The 18,060-nt window shown below is 39.8% G+C and overlaps 1 protein-coding gene across 1 annotated transcript in view; it reads right to left on the reverse strand.

The window, feature by feature from the left end:
- Positions 1-18,060, reverse strand: part of TNNI3K (TNNI3 interacting kinase) — a 310,118-nt gene that overhangs the window by 79,121 nt on the left and 212,937 nt on the right. Inside the window, exons 19-21 of the mRNA XM_059689176.1 lie at positions 15,360-15,412; positions 14,987-15,039; positions 10,032-10,164 (exon numbers count right to left, since the gene is read on the reverse strand). Coding sequence (XP_059545159.1) covers positions 10,032-10,164; positions 14,987-15,039; positions 15,360-15,412 — 239 coding nt within the window. The remainder of the gene's footprint in view (positions 1-10,031; positions 10,165-14,986; positions 15,040-15,359; positions 15,413-18,060) is intronic.

The raw sequence follows: 18,060 nt of genomic DNA on the forward strand, positions 1-18,060 counted from the left end.
AAGCCTTTGGGAGGAGGGGCTTCCATAAACTGAAGCAGTATGACTGTTAAGAAATGCCCTTAACAAGAAAATGTGGAGGCTTAATTTCCAGTCTGGCTTTACTTTGAACTCTCTGGAAGATCCTAATTAAGCTAATTTGCTTCTGTGAGTCTTAACTTCTAGAGAGCAGTTAGGACATAGTGTAATGGTGACAACCATAGGCTTTGGGGACAGGGAGCCATACACTTAAATTTTGGCTATACCTCTTACTAGCATGTGACACTGAGCATATATCTTACCCAAATAGGATCCAAACCACAGGATACCCTTGGAATTAGAAGAGACAGAATACATAAAGCATCTGACACATTGTCGGTCCCACATAGGGTTAGCTGCTGTTGTTGCTATAATTATTACCTACATCACCAAGGGTCTTTCTGATTCCTTTTATCCTGAGCCTAGAGAACTGTTGTATGTTTTCTGTCCTGTCTAGACCAGAAATCTTAGTTCCTTTTGGGGTTTTCTTTGGGCATGAACACCAAGTAAAACATTGCATTGCGTTACTGTGAATTACAAGGCAATAAACCACGGCCATTGTGGAGAGGATGACTATGCAGCTCTTCATGAGGAACTTAACTACCTATGCATTGCTTATGGATAAATTGGTACTAGATTTTGAATCCCTAAAGTAATCAATCTCTTATTCTCATATGTTTTATAAGAGGAAATCTAGGCATGCACATTTTAAAAAGGAGAGCAATAAAGTACCACGTTTTGTTTCCAAGTTTTGACTAAGAGAAAATTGCCAGAATGTTGTTGTTTTTTCCAATTTGGATTGTGTGTACGTGTGTTCTAAAAAACACAATTGATTCAGCTTCATTGTTTTTAATGGGCAGGGTGTGGTGAAACAAAGCACAGGCATTCTACCGTCTCAGCAAGAGCGAAGACATTCTTTGTTGAACTGACACTTTTCAATGATGTATCACCAGAGCGTAGAGCATCTGAGAGAGACCATGAGATTGCAATCTTGAGATTGTACTAAGAATGGCTTAATTTTTTAAACCACATCCCATTCTCATTACAGACTGTCAGAAGAATAGATTAATTTGCACCATTGTCTGTTCTCATTGCAATCTTTGTCAGTGTAATGAAGTATTGGAATGTTAATATCAGCTATATTCATAGAAATATCACCATCCATTGGACCGATTTGATCTGTATAGTTATTGGCTGGCTCCGCTCTTCTCAGTGAAAAACTGATAAGGGTTAGCGCAGCAAACATAAGATTTCAGAACTTTAGCTCACTCCTATTCTCCTATAACATGACAACACACAGTCCACATCATCCGTGTGCTTATGCCTTTTGAGGTTATTATATGTAGGATGTTTTAGGATCCGAATCATATATGGAGAAGAATATAATCATCAAATATTTAAGCATGGGTAGCAAATGGCTATAAATATGAGACCTATGACATAACAGCGTCTCTAAATGTACTTCAATTCGTATTTTTTAAAGCCATATGTGAAACATAAAAAATGTCTGCAAGCCATATTTGGTTCCCGGACTGCAGTTTGCAACTCCGAGTTAAAATCTCAATATGAAGTCTCACCCAAATCTGGCTAGAATAAATTGGCAGATGTTCTTAATTTGCTGTCACACTGCAGACTTAGAGCCTGGCATTAAGGAATCCCAGGGCACAGAGTTGAGTCTCCTCATGAACCAGCTGGCATCACACAGGAAAACAAAAGGAAAACGAGAGGCTCTCTTCTTTGGCCCCAAACTCTAATCTGAAAATGATCTGCAAAATTGGTTACCTGGTTAGAAGAAAATGGATTGGATACAATTTATATTGATGGATTAATTCATCCCAGATTTCTTCTTTAGTTTTTCATGACATATCAGGGGTGACAGGCCCAGGGGAGAAATCAAATTGGAGAGGCAGGTGTTGGTTTCTTTCTCTGATGAGTATCCAAGACAGTTCTTGTTTGCCAGGTCATACCAGCTCCTTTTTTATTTTGCCTGGTTCTTTCCTCTCTGCTTGGCTTCAGACATTGGCTCCTTCTCCTTCTAATCTAATCATTTCTCTCACAAATTTGTTCTCTTCCTATATTCGTCATGCTCCTGCTGGCTAAGCAAGAAGTCTGTAAGTCATCTTCGACCTCTTCCATCTCCCCTCCCCCAATGTGCTCCCACCTCAATCTATCAGCAAGTCTTATTAAAGTCTTCTGAAGCCAACCTCTCCTTTCTCTTCTGAAGCCACTACTCTAGTTAAGGTTTTATACATCCTCTTCTTTATTACTTGATTTCCTTGCCTATGCTTTGAATCTCTCCAATCCAGCTTTTGCTTTGTAGCATTTTAAAAATAATAATATAATGGTACTATCACCCTACTTAAAATCCTACAGTGTCTTTCATTGTTGACACACAAGTCCCTTTCGCCACCTGGCTCTAGTTTTACATTTACAACATGTCTTGCTCCTGATCCCCTTTTAGTCTCTGATTCATCCCTGTTGTACTACAGTGGAACCTTTTTTCTCAAACTTAATTCATTCTGGAAGGCCGTTCAAGAAGCGATTTATTAAAAAAATGAATCATTTTTTCCCCATTAGAAATACTGTAAATGGAATGAATGTTCTAGACCCCCTAATGATTCATGTTTTAACCTTTCTTATATACAGTACATGTTTACTCTACTGTTTAATCTATAAACAAATACTTCTTTTCTTAAATTTATGAGCCACCCCCTACTAGCATTAAAGGAATCACTTTCAGCGCTGGGTTCAGGGGTGTCTTTCAGGAGGTCAGTGTACAGCCTCTGGCTTGTTCACATATCACTGTCTCAGGAATGTTGTCACCGGCTAATTGCTTTTCCTTTATTCAAATCAACAACAGTTGTTTTTTTAACTCTTCAACTGCCTGTGATCATTGTTTCTTTCACAACCCTAGCAACATCAGCACTCTTGCTGGCCTCTTTATGTTGTAAAATTGTGCTAGTCATCCATTTCACCAGCAACTAAAGCAAAAACAAACAAACAAAACAAAAACGAACGAACAAACAAACCCACAAAAATATTCACAGCACAATTTCCTGTGATGTTAAACACAGGAGGGTTAGTGGTAAACGGACTCACATTCTGTCCTTTGTTGCTTGAGGGATGCTTTTTGTCAAGCTGATGTATCAGCATGAAGGGGTTGTCAGAAAGAGAACCTAAATTTTGTTCCACAACCAGGACATTTTTCCTGTGAACTACTTAGTCCAGAACTGAATTGTTCAAGATGGGAGACGTTGGAGAACTGAGGTTTGACTGTATTTGTGGCTCTCTCCTACCTCTGCACCTCGTTAATGCTGTTTTCTGCTGGGACATCTTCTCTGTCTCCCCACTATTTACCTATTGAATTCGTACTCATCTTTTAAAGATGGAGTTCAGGTATCAGCTGCTCTAAGAATCCTCCCCTGATATCCTTTTGCCACCACCAGTCTGGGCAGGAGACCCTCGTGGGAGCATCATAAGCACACTGTGCTTCAGTGTAGTTGGGCCTTCTCTGTACTATGAGGGCCTGGCAAACCCTATTCCTTTTTGTTCTCCTCTTATTCTAGCACCATTCTTGGCCAGAGGAGCACTAAACGATCACCTAAAGACAATAATAATAACAGCTAATACTTATTTATTGAGTGTTTACTAATGCCAGCCACCATCCAAACCCTTTGAGGTAGGTCCCATTATTATCACCACTTTAAAAAGAAAGAAACCAAAGTACTGAACTACAGCTTGTGTAAGTAGCTTACATGAGGTCACAAGATTCATGCTCTTACACATTATGCAAATGTTCTGTAGCCCATACACTGTTAGCCTGGAAAATTCCTTAAGAATTAATGGCCAACATTCTAACATCTTTAAATTTTTAAACAAATACATAGAAATTAGTTGATATGGTAACAGTGAGCAGGCACCCTATGTTCCTTCATGGTGCTATTTGGCTGGAGCTGTGAGCCCCTGCCCCATTGCGTCAGAGCATGTGATTTCCTGTTCATCACACTGTGCTGTGTAGAACACTTGCCTGCTTCTGCTGGCCCTGTGGGCATAGTTCTTTTGAAACCCGGAATTATAAGGTTAAGTTAAAAATGTACTATGTAAAAGAGACCCTGAATACAAGCTTTTCTGAATGCATACCCATTACTTGCATAAGAGTCAATGCTAATATTTGTGCCCTACTTTTATATTTCTCCCAGGAGATAGGATTCTGCCATATCCAGGAGGGTGAGCCATGTGTAATGTTGCTATTACTGTAATTGATAATGCTGTCCCACATTGTAGTCATGGATTTGTTCCTCATGGTAAATGGCTAATATGCAGCTTATACTGAATGTGATGCTTCACATGATTTATTGCTAAACATATGCTAGATTGCCTAACCACTGCAATGATATTAACAGTCTCATTTCTTGATGCATGGCCACTGTCCCACTTTTAAAAATGCAGCATCTATCATAGGCGCACTCTCTTTCTAATAACGTACTATAAATTCTAATATCTGGGATATTGGAATCCAGTTATTCTTAGGCAAGACTTTTAACTGTTCTATTATGTAATATTCTCCTCCAAAAACAATAAATGTTTCTGTGGGTACATGAGAGAGGGAATCTCCATCTCTTTGAAATATTCATTTTTTAATTTGCAAAGTATAATAAAGAGTAGAGAAAACAACAAAACCGTATGAGTGAAATGTAAATACTATGATGACTTAGGGCAGGGAGGAGACTGAGCTTAAGTCAATATTGAAGAATTAAGGAAGATGTTTTTGGAAGAAGTAATATTGAAGACCTAAAGTAAACTGGAGTTAGCATGATGAAAAGAGGGGCAGAGTATCTCTGACAAATGACATGGACGTGAGAGGAAATGGGGCATGTTGGGGAAATGAAATAGAAATGTGGCTGGAACATAGATGAGAGGCTGCAAGTGGCAGCAGGGAGATGGGGGAGAAAAGCAGGGTCATAATTATGTGGATTGTTTTTAGGAATTCTGTTTTTATCTTAAGAGCAAAGAAAAAACATTAGAGATTTTAAGTAAGGGAAGCCAGATGATCAAATTTGAGTTTTTAGAAGGCTAAATCTAGTTATAGAATGGCAGTTGGTGAGGAAAAAATGCTGAGCAAAACTGGAGACAAGGATACCACGTATGATACTGTGCAGTATTCTGCATGTGAAATAGAAAGTAGCAGTAAAGAGGGTGGTAAGTGTATAGATTTGAAATATTTAGAAAGTGAGGCTGAAAATAAACAAAGTGTGTGTGTGTTGGGGGGAGGGGATGAAAAAAGGAAAGAAGAGAGGGAGGGAGGAAGGAAGGGAAAAAATAGGGAAAGAGAAGAGCCAAGGTGACTTGCAGTGTCTGTATGGGCTTCTTGGAGAATGAGTTCCACCCAAGTATAGAACCCTAGGAAGCCTGAACCCTGTATTAGCCTTTGCCCTTATCTTTCATCTTACATTTGCAGAGTTTTCAATTGACAAAGTTCAGTCACAAGCATCATCTCATTTAATCCTCAAAGCAATCTTTGTGGTGTCATCATTAACTGAATTATTAAAGAAGCTGCAAAGGGCAACATATTGAAGGCACCAAGAGAAGGCAAGAGTCACTGGAGCTGGGGAAGTTAAATGATACATGCAAGGTTAGGGTCTTGCAGGGCATATTAAGAATCTTGAGATTTAATCCTAAGAACATGGGAAGTCATAGTGACATAATCAAGTCTGTTTTTAAACTATCATTCCAGTGTAGGCATAGGGACGAAAGAGGAAGGGGGGACAAGAATTAAAGGGGAACCGTCAATAGCTATTGCAGTAATTTAAGTGACCAAGATGGCAGTTTAAACCAGGGTGGTGGTGGATAAAACTTCAAGAAGTAGGTAGATTTGAGTTATATATCTCACCACTTTATTCAGTGTTATACTGAGGGTCCTTGCCTTGTGTGAGAGGCAAGAAAAAGATATAAAAGGCACATGGAAGAAATAAATAAAATTTTCTTTATTCACAGGTGACCTAATCTTCTATGTGGAAATTCATAAAGAATGTAGAAAAACACTACTTGAACTGATAAGTTAATTTAGCAACTTTGCAGGGTACTAGGTTGTTATTTAAAAATTTTAATTATATCTCTATACTATAAAAGAACCATTGGACATTGAAATTTAACAAAAAATAGCATCAAGAAACAAAATACTTAGAAGTAGGTCTAAAAATGTGTGCAAGGTTTGTATGATAAAAACTAAAACACACTGATGACAGAAGTTAAAGAAGACCCAATGAATGGAGAGATACACCATGTTTATCATTTGGAAGACCCCATGCACCCAAAGCAATTTTAACAAAGAAGAACAAAGTTGGAGGGTTCATATTTCATTTTAAGACTTACTATAGTCTATCAATAGTCTGGTAGTGGTATAAAGGTAGACATATCAATGGAACAGAAGAGTCCAGAAATAGATACACATAGATCTGGTCAATTGATTTTAAAAAAGGTACCAAACATACTTAATGGAGATAGTTTTTTCAACTAATCATGCTGAAAATTGGAAATGTATATAAAAAACAAACCAGTAATTAATAAAAGAATAACAAACTCAACCAATACCTTGCACAATTTTTTAAAAAGGACCTCAATCTTGAAAATATAAAACTTAAACCTATAAGTTTTCTATAACAAAACATAAGAAGAAATCTTTGTGCCTATTGATGAGATGGGAATATGTTGTTAGGATACACAAAAAATTTGACTTAATTATTGGTTAAGTAGATTTTATTGAAATTAAAAGTTCTGCTATTTAAAAGATATTGCTAAGAAAATAGGGAGGTAAGCCACTAACTAGAGAAAAATACTTGCAAAAAACATAGTAGATGAAAGAGTTCTACCTAGAACCTAAGAACCCTTACAGCTAAATAATAAGGCAATTTGAACAAACCCTTTACTGAAGAAAGAGATATGAACAGCAAATAAACACATGAAAATATTATCAACATCATGAGTTATTAGAGAAATATAAAACAATACCACAATGATGTAGCATTATACACTTACTCTAGTGACAAATATTTTATCTTAATAATTAAAAAGTGCTGGCAAGGATATGGAGCAGCTGAGATTCTCATATACTGCTGGTGGGAATCCATAATGGCACAAACACGATTAGAAAAACTCTTACCATAAGATCTAGTAATCCATCTCATGTATTTACCTAAGAGTAATGAAACATCCATTCAAAGACTTGAGTGGTTTTAGCAATCTATATAATAAAGAACCAGGGTCCTAACGACCGAAGGCTTGACCAGACCGGAAGTCAGTGCTGGATTGCTACAGCAGCCCAGCACTGACTGGGGCCGCTGTGGGCACCCCAACCCAGCAACTGACTGCCTAGGAGGCTGCGGATCAGGCCCTGAGAGAGGCCTGCAGAGAGAGAAGCAGGGTCTGATCCGTAGCCTCTGTTGCAGCCATTGATCAGAACTTGCCTCTCTTTCTCTCCCAGCCTGACCAACAGCCATGCCTCCATTTTTCCCAGGCCTCCACCAGGGCTGCTGATCAGCCCGCCCTTCTGATCTGGCCCCATTGATAGGCACAGAGACACTGACTGGCATAGAAACTGACCAATCAGAACCAAATTGGCTGGCAGAGGAGGGCAGTTGGGAGCAAGATCAGGCCAGCAGGGGAGGGCAGTTAGGGATGATCAGGCAGGCAGAAGTAGTTAGGGGCGATCAGGCCAGCAGGGAAGGGCAGTTGGGGGTGAGTCCAGACCAGCAGGGGAGGGCAGTTAGGGGCAAGATCAGGCCAGCAGGGGAGGGCCATTGGGGGTGAGATCAGGCTGGCAGGGGAGGGGAGTAGGGGGGCGAGATCAGGACAACAGGGGAGGGCAGTTTGGGGTGAGAACAGGCCAGCAAGGGAGGGCAGTTAGGGGCAATCAGGCAGGCAGGCAGGTGAGTGGTTAGGAGCCAGCAGTCCCAAATTGTGAGAGGGGTGTCCAACCACTGGTTTAGGCCCAATCCCACAGGGTCAGACATCCCTTGAGGGGTCCCTGATTGGAGTGGGTACAGGCCCATGCACAAATTTTATGATAGGCTGGCCACTAGGCACTTACAATATAATTTATTTAAAATGTATTTATGATTTAATTTGAAAAAAGGCCTCTAGTTTTATTAATAATATCCCCAAAGTGAGAATAACTCAAATGATCATCAACTTGTCAATGAATAAACACAATGGAATATCACACAGGAATAAAAAAGAATTAATTACTGATCAGTGCAACCACATAATTCCATTTATATGGCATTCTGGAAAATGTAAACCTATAGGCACAGAAATGAGTTTAGTGGTTGGCAGGGGCTGGAGGTGGGAAAAGTGGATTAACTCCAAAGAGGCACCGGGGAACTTTCTGAAGTGATAGAAATGCACTATCTTGTGATAGTATTTGTGGATATACAACTGTATATATTTATTAAAACTCATTTAACTGTCATCTTAAAATGATAAAACTTACTGTATATAAATTATACTTTAATAAACTTTGTTTTTAAAAAAGATTATCACAGTATAAATGATAAAGATGGTGGCTTGAGCTAAGATGGTGGTGGATGGGGTAAGTAGTGAATAAATTTAGATGTACTTAGGATATAAAATCAACATGAGTATATGAATGAAATGCCAAAGAATATGAGAGGGAGGAAGATGTATCTCTTTCTTATGAAAAATGCCACAATATGTCTAGCATTACTGGATTCTTTAGAATAAGTGCTTTTTTTTTTTTTTTTTTTTTTTTTTTTTACTATAGCTGCTGGTCTTGATCAGAATGAAAATTCTAAGGGTAAAGAGATAGCAGCAAGTCAGAGCAAGACATTACTAATGGCAATGTTGGTTTAATTCAAAATAGAGTTCTTACATCCACACTATAATAATGGTAAATACCATCATTTGGAACCATGAAAACGTATATATAGAGAGATAAGGACAATTAAATAATCATTGTACTCAATACCTATGTACAGACCACATAATTTGTGAAAAGCTCTTCATTAGACACTATGCAGAATGTAATGAAAGAACATATGGTATTAAGGGGAAAGATACCATGAAAAGAAAATATAAAATGTGGCTTTTGCTCTGTACATAAGTGCTAATCATTATTGTGATTCTGGTTAAGACTTTAACTTATGAGTATACACGTTTGTAAGATTTGTCTTTCCCTAAGATCACTTTTGACTTTATTCTTCTGATATATGGTGATAGGCTAGCCACTAGGCACTTTTGATATAACTTATTTAAAATGCATTTATGATTTAATTTGAAAACAACTTTTCATGCATGCTTGGTTTTGGGGGATGCAAAGTCCTTAAGTACTTTCAGCATAATGGTGGACACAGTAAGTAAACACTGTGACAAGACCTGAAAGACTTCCAGATACAGTGACGAGACAGATGCAAATGAAATTTACTTTAAACCTCAAATCCTGTAATTAAATTCCCTACCTCCCCCACCTCCATGGACATAGTATATTATCAACAATATTAGGCTCACCCATAAAGCCCCATTTTTGGAATGTATCCATATATGTAACACAAAATTGTTAGGAAAAGTAATTCTCTTCTTGACAGGTTATTTTTATGTGTTGCTACTTTCAGCTCACCCCTCCATACACACTAAAAAGGCACTTTTGAAATCTAATATCAAAAGATAAGGATTGCACTGTCCACTTATTTGTACTTACATGTCACATGGCCATCGTCATTTGCTTGTTTTATTAACAACAGGTAAATTGAAGCACTGAACGTTAATAAAATATACCTACGCTTTTGTGTGCCCATATCTAAAATCACAGAATTAGGTCATTATGTTTTTTGGATTGGGCATACATCTTAAAACAATTTGAGATTGTTTATTTACCTCTCACCTTGCCAACCCACCAAGAATACTCATTTTTTTTTTTTAGGGAAAATATAGTGTTTCTTGAGATTATAAAAGTGCATGGAACTAAGGAAAACAAGAGAAACTTTCCTTGCAGCCTGGCTTACCTGGCTTGAGATGAGCAAATGGAATTTCGCCGGTGAGAAGTTCCCACAGACACAGAGCGTAGCTGAAGACATCAGCTTTGATGGTGTAGCGTGTGCACTGCGTGAAGACCTCAGGAGCCATCCAGCGGAGGTTCTGGGTGTGGAGAAACATCCACAGGTCACTTATGCACCGTGTGTTTAATTCTTCCACTGTAGAACAGTGTTCTTCTTAGTGAGGACTTGCTTGTTAAGTGTTTTCCCAATATTCTCAAAAGACAAAAACGTAAAATAACCTTGACACTGTGCTACACTCAATTTGTCCAATAAATAATATGTTTACTGTTGTTCCATTTTTCAAAAGACATTTTTTTTAATCATTGGAAGATCATGAAATCCATAATTTTTCCAAAAATATTGCAACAATAGGAATCATCGAGTTTCCCTGTTTCTTATTAAGTGATGATCAACAGCAGAGCTTTTGTTGGTTTTGTTTATCTTTGATCATCTTTCCCCCAGAAGCCTTTTAAGTTTCTGAATGGCGAGCCTTGATGTTCATCCAGGAAATCTATATTTCCCTCAGAGTGAATCTACACACTGTGGGAGGCACCGTCCCTCCTTTAGATCTGCAGGTTATAATTTAGGAAATCACTAAATGAGGCCCATAAATAGTACCCTCATGACTAAGGAGAGAAGAGGCCTCTGGGAAGTGCCCAGAATATACTATGAAGTAGATTTCTCATGGGCAGTATCAGGTCTGTCTTACCTCCTTTGTTGGCCCAGACATGTTATTTCTGAATGCTGCTTGTGCAATAGCCCAGAAAGAAAGCCCATGAAATGTTACAAGTCAGTTTCTCTGCACAAAACTCTATCCTCATGTTTAGATGGCATTATTTACATTCTTTTCTCTTGCAATTATGTAGTTTTCAGTTTTAGGTATCTTTCCATTCTGAAATGCAAATGCATAAATTTGGTTTATTTGTGGCTTAGGCAACAGCTCTAGATTTTGAGTTAGAAGATGCATCTTCTAGATTTGGCTCTGCCACTATTTGGGGCACTCTGGGCAAGGCTCTCATGCTTTCAGGAATTTAGATTCCTCGGGGGTATAATAGGAGGAAAAAGCCCTTCAGCTCTAAAACCCCTTGGCTCCATAATCATAGCAATGAACTTCGCCAAACACCTTCTTTCTTTGTATTTCCATGGAAGGAAACCAGAATTTTTACTGAAATTCTGTGTGTAGTGCTGGCTGCTGGTAATTCTTTTGAAGTGTCTATCTTATTTTGAAATCATGCATAATTATAGCTTTCCAAGAACATCTTTATTCCGATTATGGTCCTCACATGCTATTCCTCCACACGAGCTTTCACATTCCAAATAGCCTCCTTTTATACAGGAGATTATGCGTTGTGTCACAACATTGCCTAAGTGGGAGTAGGCATACAGTATGGCCGATTTTTCAGAGGCAGGTAATAGAGGAATCAGCACACTTACATAAGGCCATATAACTGGTAAGAAACAAAATAGTCTTCACAATAAACTTAGAGTAGTGCTGTGCTTAAAGACTACACGCTGCTACCACAATAAAAGGATGTAACTCACTGTTGGTGAAATGCAATTCAATTCCATTCAATGAAAGTTTGTTTAGTCAGAGAATCTCAACTGGCCTCATTTTAGACTCACCTGAGGGAACTTTTAAAGGATACAGGTACACAGACTCAATACTAGGCCAATAAAATCAGAATTTCTGGGGACTGAATTTAAATAGTATACATTAAAAAAGTTTCCAAAGTGATTTAAATGTGCAACCTGGGATGAGAACCACTGTTTAGCTATCTCTGTGTTCCAGGTACCAGATGAGGTCTTTGTGACCTATCAAAAGAGGACACACTTTTCACATCACCCTGATACCCTACCATTTCCCTTGCTTACTTCACTCCAGTCACTCTGGCCTTGAACATACACAGAACTCTCCTGCCTCAGGGCCTTTGCACTTCCTGTTTCCCCTGTCTGCACTGCTCTTTCCCCTACATGGACAACTCACACATCAGTTCTCTTATGGGATGTTATCTTTCCTTATCATCCTATCTAAAAGGCACCCCCATCACTTTCCTTTCATACATCTGCTTTGTTTTTCCTTCATGACACTTATCACCACTTATTTTGTTAACTTGTTCAGCGTCTATCTTTTTCTAGTAGGAACAAGAACTTTATTTTGTCTGCTCTAATATCCCCAGTTCCTAAATGAATGTCTGACACTTAGAAGGTGCTTCATAAATATTTACTGAACATATGAATGAAACCTAACTGGGGAAACCAACATGTATAATCCTACTTGGATACAATATGGTCCATGATGTTTTTCCTGCCTTTCTCTCTAACTCATCTCTCACTATTTCTTCCTCATACAGTACATGCCAACAGTGCCAAGCTTATGAAGTTCTCCCAGGAAGTCTGATATTTCTCATCCTCCCTTATGTATTTGCTCATGTCATTGTTGACTCTGCCTGACACCCCCTCCTGTTTCTTACACATCTGGATTACATCTACCCATCCCACCTGAGCTCCCATCACTATGTCACATCATATCACTGAACCTCCACACTGCTTTAAATTCCCATTCTCCTCACTAGAAAACGAGCTCTTTGAGATCAAGGACTAGGCTTTTACCCACATTTTGCATTCCTGGCCCTTTGCCCAAGGCCTGGCACCTGGTAGGCCCTCAATAAATGTTTGTTGAATGAGTAGGAGTACAAACCAGCATTGCAAAATGCCACAAAGGCTCAGAGAGAAAAGTGTATGGGGAGGAGGTGGAAAGGTGGGCAGGTTATGGAAGGAAAGGTACTTAAAATGAATGTGACTTCCTGGGCCTGGCAAGAAAAGGAGCCTTCCGCCAGGGCGGATGCAGGGATGTGAAAGTGAATGGTGTGTCTGCAAGATGGTTAAGTGGGGCGTGTGCTGGAGCACAGGGAGTTTGAGAGACCTTGTCATGGGACAGGAGGTCACAGAGGGCTCTGGGGCCAGATTGGGAAGCGCAGGAGGCTTCCAGGCAAAGGAATTGGGATGTTGGCCTGTGGGAAGTGGGCATTGTTGATGGTTTACAGGAGGAGGTAAACAGCTAAAACACAACACTTGGCTGATTTTGCAAAGAATGAGCTGGATGAGAGGACTGAGTTAGAAGCCTATTGCCATAATCCAGGAAAGAGAGGCTGAGGGCCTGAACTGAGGCTGTGGAAAATGAGAAACTGCGATGAACTTAAAAAAAAACAAAAGAAACAATCAGAAAAATGATTGTGTAATGTGTCAGTGGAAGCAGGAAAAGGAAGGAATGACAAATTAACCCAAGCTTGGGTAACTGAAGAACACCGATACTCCAAAAAAGAGAAGTGTACATTTTGGGGGGATTGGGAGTATGAAGGAGGGGGCAGGTGATGAATTTAATTGCAGACATTTTGAGTACCATGATACTTGCTTCAGATGTTAAAGCTTATACTATTTTCCTTAAACATTAATGCTTGGCTATGCACCTATTGTCTTATAATGTTAAAGTGGAACATGAGTTGTCAATAGATGCTGATGAGCTACAAATTTTCTAGTGAATTACCTATTAAGTTTTAACTATACTACTTAATGAGGAGATCTGAATATGAAAGTCAATTATCCATGCCTGCCATGTACTTATCAGTTACATTTGAAACAAATTCTGTATTATCTTATTCATAACATTTTCCATATATATATGTATTTTATATATATACTAGAGGCCCGGTGCACAAAAATTTGTGCACTGGGGCGGGGGGTCCCCTCAGCCCAGCCTATGCCCTCTCACAGTCTGGGACCCCTCGGGGAATGTCCACCTGCTGGTTTAAGCCCACTCCCTGGGGGGATTGGGCTTAAGCTGGAAGTCAGACATCCCTCTGGCAGCCCGGGAGCCCTCAGGGAATGTCCACTTGCCAGCGGGGAGCAGGCCTAAGCTGCAGTTGGACATCCTTAGCGCTGCTGAGGAGGCGAGAGAGGCTCCCACCACCACCGCTGTACTGGCAGCCATCAGCCTGGATTGTGGCTGAGCAGAGCTCCCCATGTGAGAGCGCACTGACCACCAGGGGGCAGCTTCTGCATTGAGCGTCTGCCCCCTGGTGGTCAGTGTGTGTCATAGTGATCAGTCATTCCCAGTCCTTCTGCTGTTAGGGTCAGTTTGCATATTACCCTTTTATTATATAGGATAGAGGCCTGGTGCATGGGTGGGGGCTGGCTGGTTTGCCCTGAAGGGTGTCCAGGATCAGGATGGGGGTCCCGCTGGGGTGCCTGGCCAGCTTGGGTGAGGGGCTGATGGCTGTTGCAGGCTGGTCAAGCCCCCCAGTGGGGACCCTCACCCCATGCGGGTGTGGCCAGCCTGGGTGAGTGGCTGAGGGCTGTTTTCAGGCTGGCCACACTTCCTCCAGGGTGAGGGTCCCTACTGGGATGCCTGGCCAGCCTGGGTGAGGGGCTGAGGGCTGTTTTCAGGCTGGCTACACCACAGGCTGGAAGCAGGTATCTGGGATTTATTTATCTTCTATAATTGAAACTCTGTAGCCTTGAGTGGAGCTCAGGGCCAGCAGGGAAGGTGGGAAGCTTGGCTTCCTCCATTGCCGGGGCAACTCAAGCCTCCTGCTCACTCCAGCTCTGTAGCCACTGCCATCTTTGTGACGGATTGATGGTTAATTTGCATATTACTCTTTTATTAGATAGGATATATATATATATATATATATATATATATATATATATATATATTTTTTTTTTTTTTTTTTTTTTTCCTCCTGGGACAGCCTTGAAATGGGTTCTTTGAGGGCTTACTGAAAATAAAAGCACAAAACATTATCCTGGCCCTGGGACAATGGCATTTCTTCCACTTAAAGCTGCTCTCAATCTCACTTCCTCTCATGCTGAGTGCACACATTTTAATTGTTTCACAATTTTAGGGAACACAAGCAGCAGCAAACCCCAGGTTGTTTTGTCATGTTGTCTTCATCCAGAGACTGTAGAAATCTTGATTCTGAGGGAAACAAAACAAATCCAGGTCAAAGGACATATCTTAAAAACAGGGTCAAAGATTACAGCTAAAATGTTGAAACCCTAAGAAACCTCTACCTTCTTTAACTTCTCAGTTCCTTTATTTTAGCTGAGGATATCCAAGGGGGGAAACTGAAAATAAATTATATACTTAACAAAAAGCAGGATCATTGAAATTTGAATGACTTAGAGAAGTGCAGTTGTCAGGGTGGAATCTAATGTCTGTCACACAGTATGAGGCACAAGCTATGCAAGGAAGAAAGAAACTGATATCATTTGAGGAATTATACATAAAAATCTCACCTCCAAAATCTGCCACCACAGCATGCCCGTCTTCATAGAGAAGAATATTGTGACTGTAAAAAAAACAACAACACACAACAGACTTTGAGTAAACTTTATTTCCTAATCTGACTGGCCTCTCAAGGAGGAGGTCAACAGTAATCATTTGTTTATCCCAGAATCCAAACAAGCCTCAGAAGCTAACAGAGATCTCAGGCTAGTGGCTCTGATTTTTTTAATTTTCCAATTCAAAAGGAATATTTTAAAATTTGTGGTCATCTTATATCTGATTTTGAAAGTATACACAGTATCCTACTTTAGATAAATTTTCTAAAGTTGTCCAAAAGACTAATTAGCTGAAATCAGATTATTAGCTCTTTAAAGCTCATCTGGTAACACAATTTGGTTATAGGCAAAGAGTAAAGGCATTTGTGAGCATATTGGTGTCAGCCAGGGAGCCAGCTTGCCACACGGACAGCTCAAGGAAGGGCCTGACATGAGAAGGAATCTATGAAAAATGTCTTGGCCAATACGTTTTTGCTACAATCTCAAGACATAGGAGTGTTTTTAAGGTCTGTGAGATAAAACTAGCTAAGTTACTTTTGAAGGTCTCAGGGAAGAAAAGTGCTTAAAGGTCATCAATGTTCTCCTTTTCAAACCAGAATTCAAGCTAAATAAAGAGTATCCTTTTGAAGAATTAAACCAAGGCTGGGACAACTCAAAGAGAGGTCATCTGTCCCACAAACTAGTGACTTGGCTATATTCCCTATGCTGTACTTAAGAAAGACATTCAATAAAAACAAATAAATTAAAAGAAACTGAAAATACACAATCATGAGTTTGGAAGGGTAAAGGTTATAGTATTTGTTAGTCAGCAAGTATTTATGAACCACCACTCAGGAATCTATAAATAAATATTTAAAATTCAGATAATCTTACATTTGGAAGAGACATCACAACTAACCTAGTTAAACCCTTTCAGTTTATAAAGGAGTTGTCCGAAGCTCAGAGAATGTGTCTATCTACGCGAGGTCATATAAGTAGCCAGTGGCAGTGAAGATACAGAAACCAGTTCATCTAGGCCCGTGGTCGGCAAACCGCGGCTCACGAGCCACATGCGGCTCTTTGGCCCCTTCAGTGCGGCTCTTCCACAAAATACCATGCGCGGGCGCGCACATACAGTGCAATTGAAACTTCGTGGCACATGCGCAAAAGTTGGTATTTTGTGGAAGAGCCACACTCAAGGGTCCAAAGAGCCGCATGTGGCTCGTGAGCCACGGTTTGCCGAGCCGCAGTTTGCCGACCACTGATCTAGGCCACCGTCTCAGATCTTAGAATAGTGCCTGGCAAATAGTAAGTGATCAATTAATTTTATGAATCATCCTTGTGTCATTACAGACCTTTCCCCAAAGCATAATATTTACTTTCTCACATTATCAAGACACTCTGTGAGAAGCAAATGATGCAAGTCATAGATTCCATCTTCAAGAGCATATTATCAGCTAATGAAAATGAAGATGAATGTGGGTAGTACAAGAATTTAATAAAACAGTGTAGATGTAAAAAAGAATTAGCTTTGAAGTGGGCTTTGAGGGACAGTCACAAACACTGGCGGAAAGCTGATCATGTGCCAGGAAATTTTCTATATACTGAGATATAGTGGTGAACAGGCAAAGAGCTTGTGAGCTTATGTTGCATTGAATAGGAAATGAGGCAGAGACAAAGGGGAAAAGAAATGCAGGTTAGGGGACTCTCTTGGTAAAGGCCAAGAGAAGGGAATATGTATAGTCTGTAATCAGAATAATAAGAATGTATTTACTAAGTTAGAGAGGACATGCTAGAGAATAATGGGGGCAAATTGAGTAGATGAGGCGTTGGATTACAAGGGAATTTGAAAGCCAGGGGAGGAATTCTTGACGTGCTACAAGGAGATTGCAAGTTTTTAGACATAGGGTGTAATGCTCTGAAAGTAGAGACTAGTGTAACAATTTTAGGTTCTAGGTACCAAAGGAGGAGAGCAAGGGGAGAGTGTCTGGTCTTTAGGTAGTATCATTTGGTCTGGTCCTGCCAAGGCAACTGAAGGTGGGACTCAAAATTCAATAAATCTAGGAGCATTTTTCATAGCAACATAATTTTTAAGTTGATAATTTTGTATGGCCCTCAAATGATGTTATGAATTTCCAAATGGCCCTTGGCAGGAAAAATGTTTGCCACCCCTGAAAGTAAGAAGGTACAGTGAAAAACAAACAAACATAAAAACAATAGGGTGAATTCATGAAAACATCTGAAAGGAGTGTCTAAATCTTGGGGCAGCTTAGACTTAGAGGGGGAAGAAAGAGAACAAATACCAAGGATTGCCTTCAAGTTCTCTAGCTTAGAATTCTTAAGCCCAAAGCAATAACATATCCAATTAGAAAGAGCTGTCATACCAAAAATCCTGTGAGTTTTTATGAAAAGGACAGTGGCTGACTTGGGAGGCTGAGGAGTTTGACTATAGTCAATGTTGTGTTTGTCAAGGTTGGATTCACCAGATATATAACTATATTCTTTTTCATCATACCAATCAGCGACAGCATTGGGTCATTGGCATTGGGGTTGATGTCACTTAGGGAGCTGAAACCAGCTATGACAGTAGGAGTGATACAATTATTATTAGTGATAAGGTCAGGAGTCTATTGTTGAGCTATGTCATAAACTGCAAGTTTTTTGAGAAGAGTGAGAA

Source organism: Myotis daubentonii, chromosome 3 (genome assembly GCF_963259705.1).
Source record: "Myotis daubentonii chromosome 3, mMyoDau2.1, whole genome shotgun sequence".
Lineage (NCBI taxonomy): Eukaryota > Metazoa > Chordata > Mammalia > Chiroptera > Vespertilionidae > Myotis > Myotis daubentonii.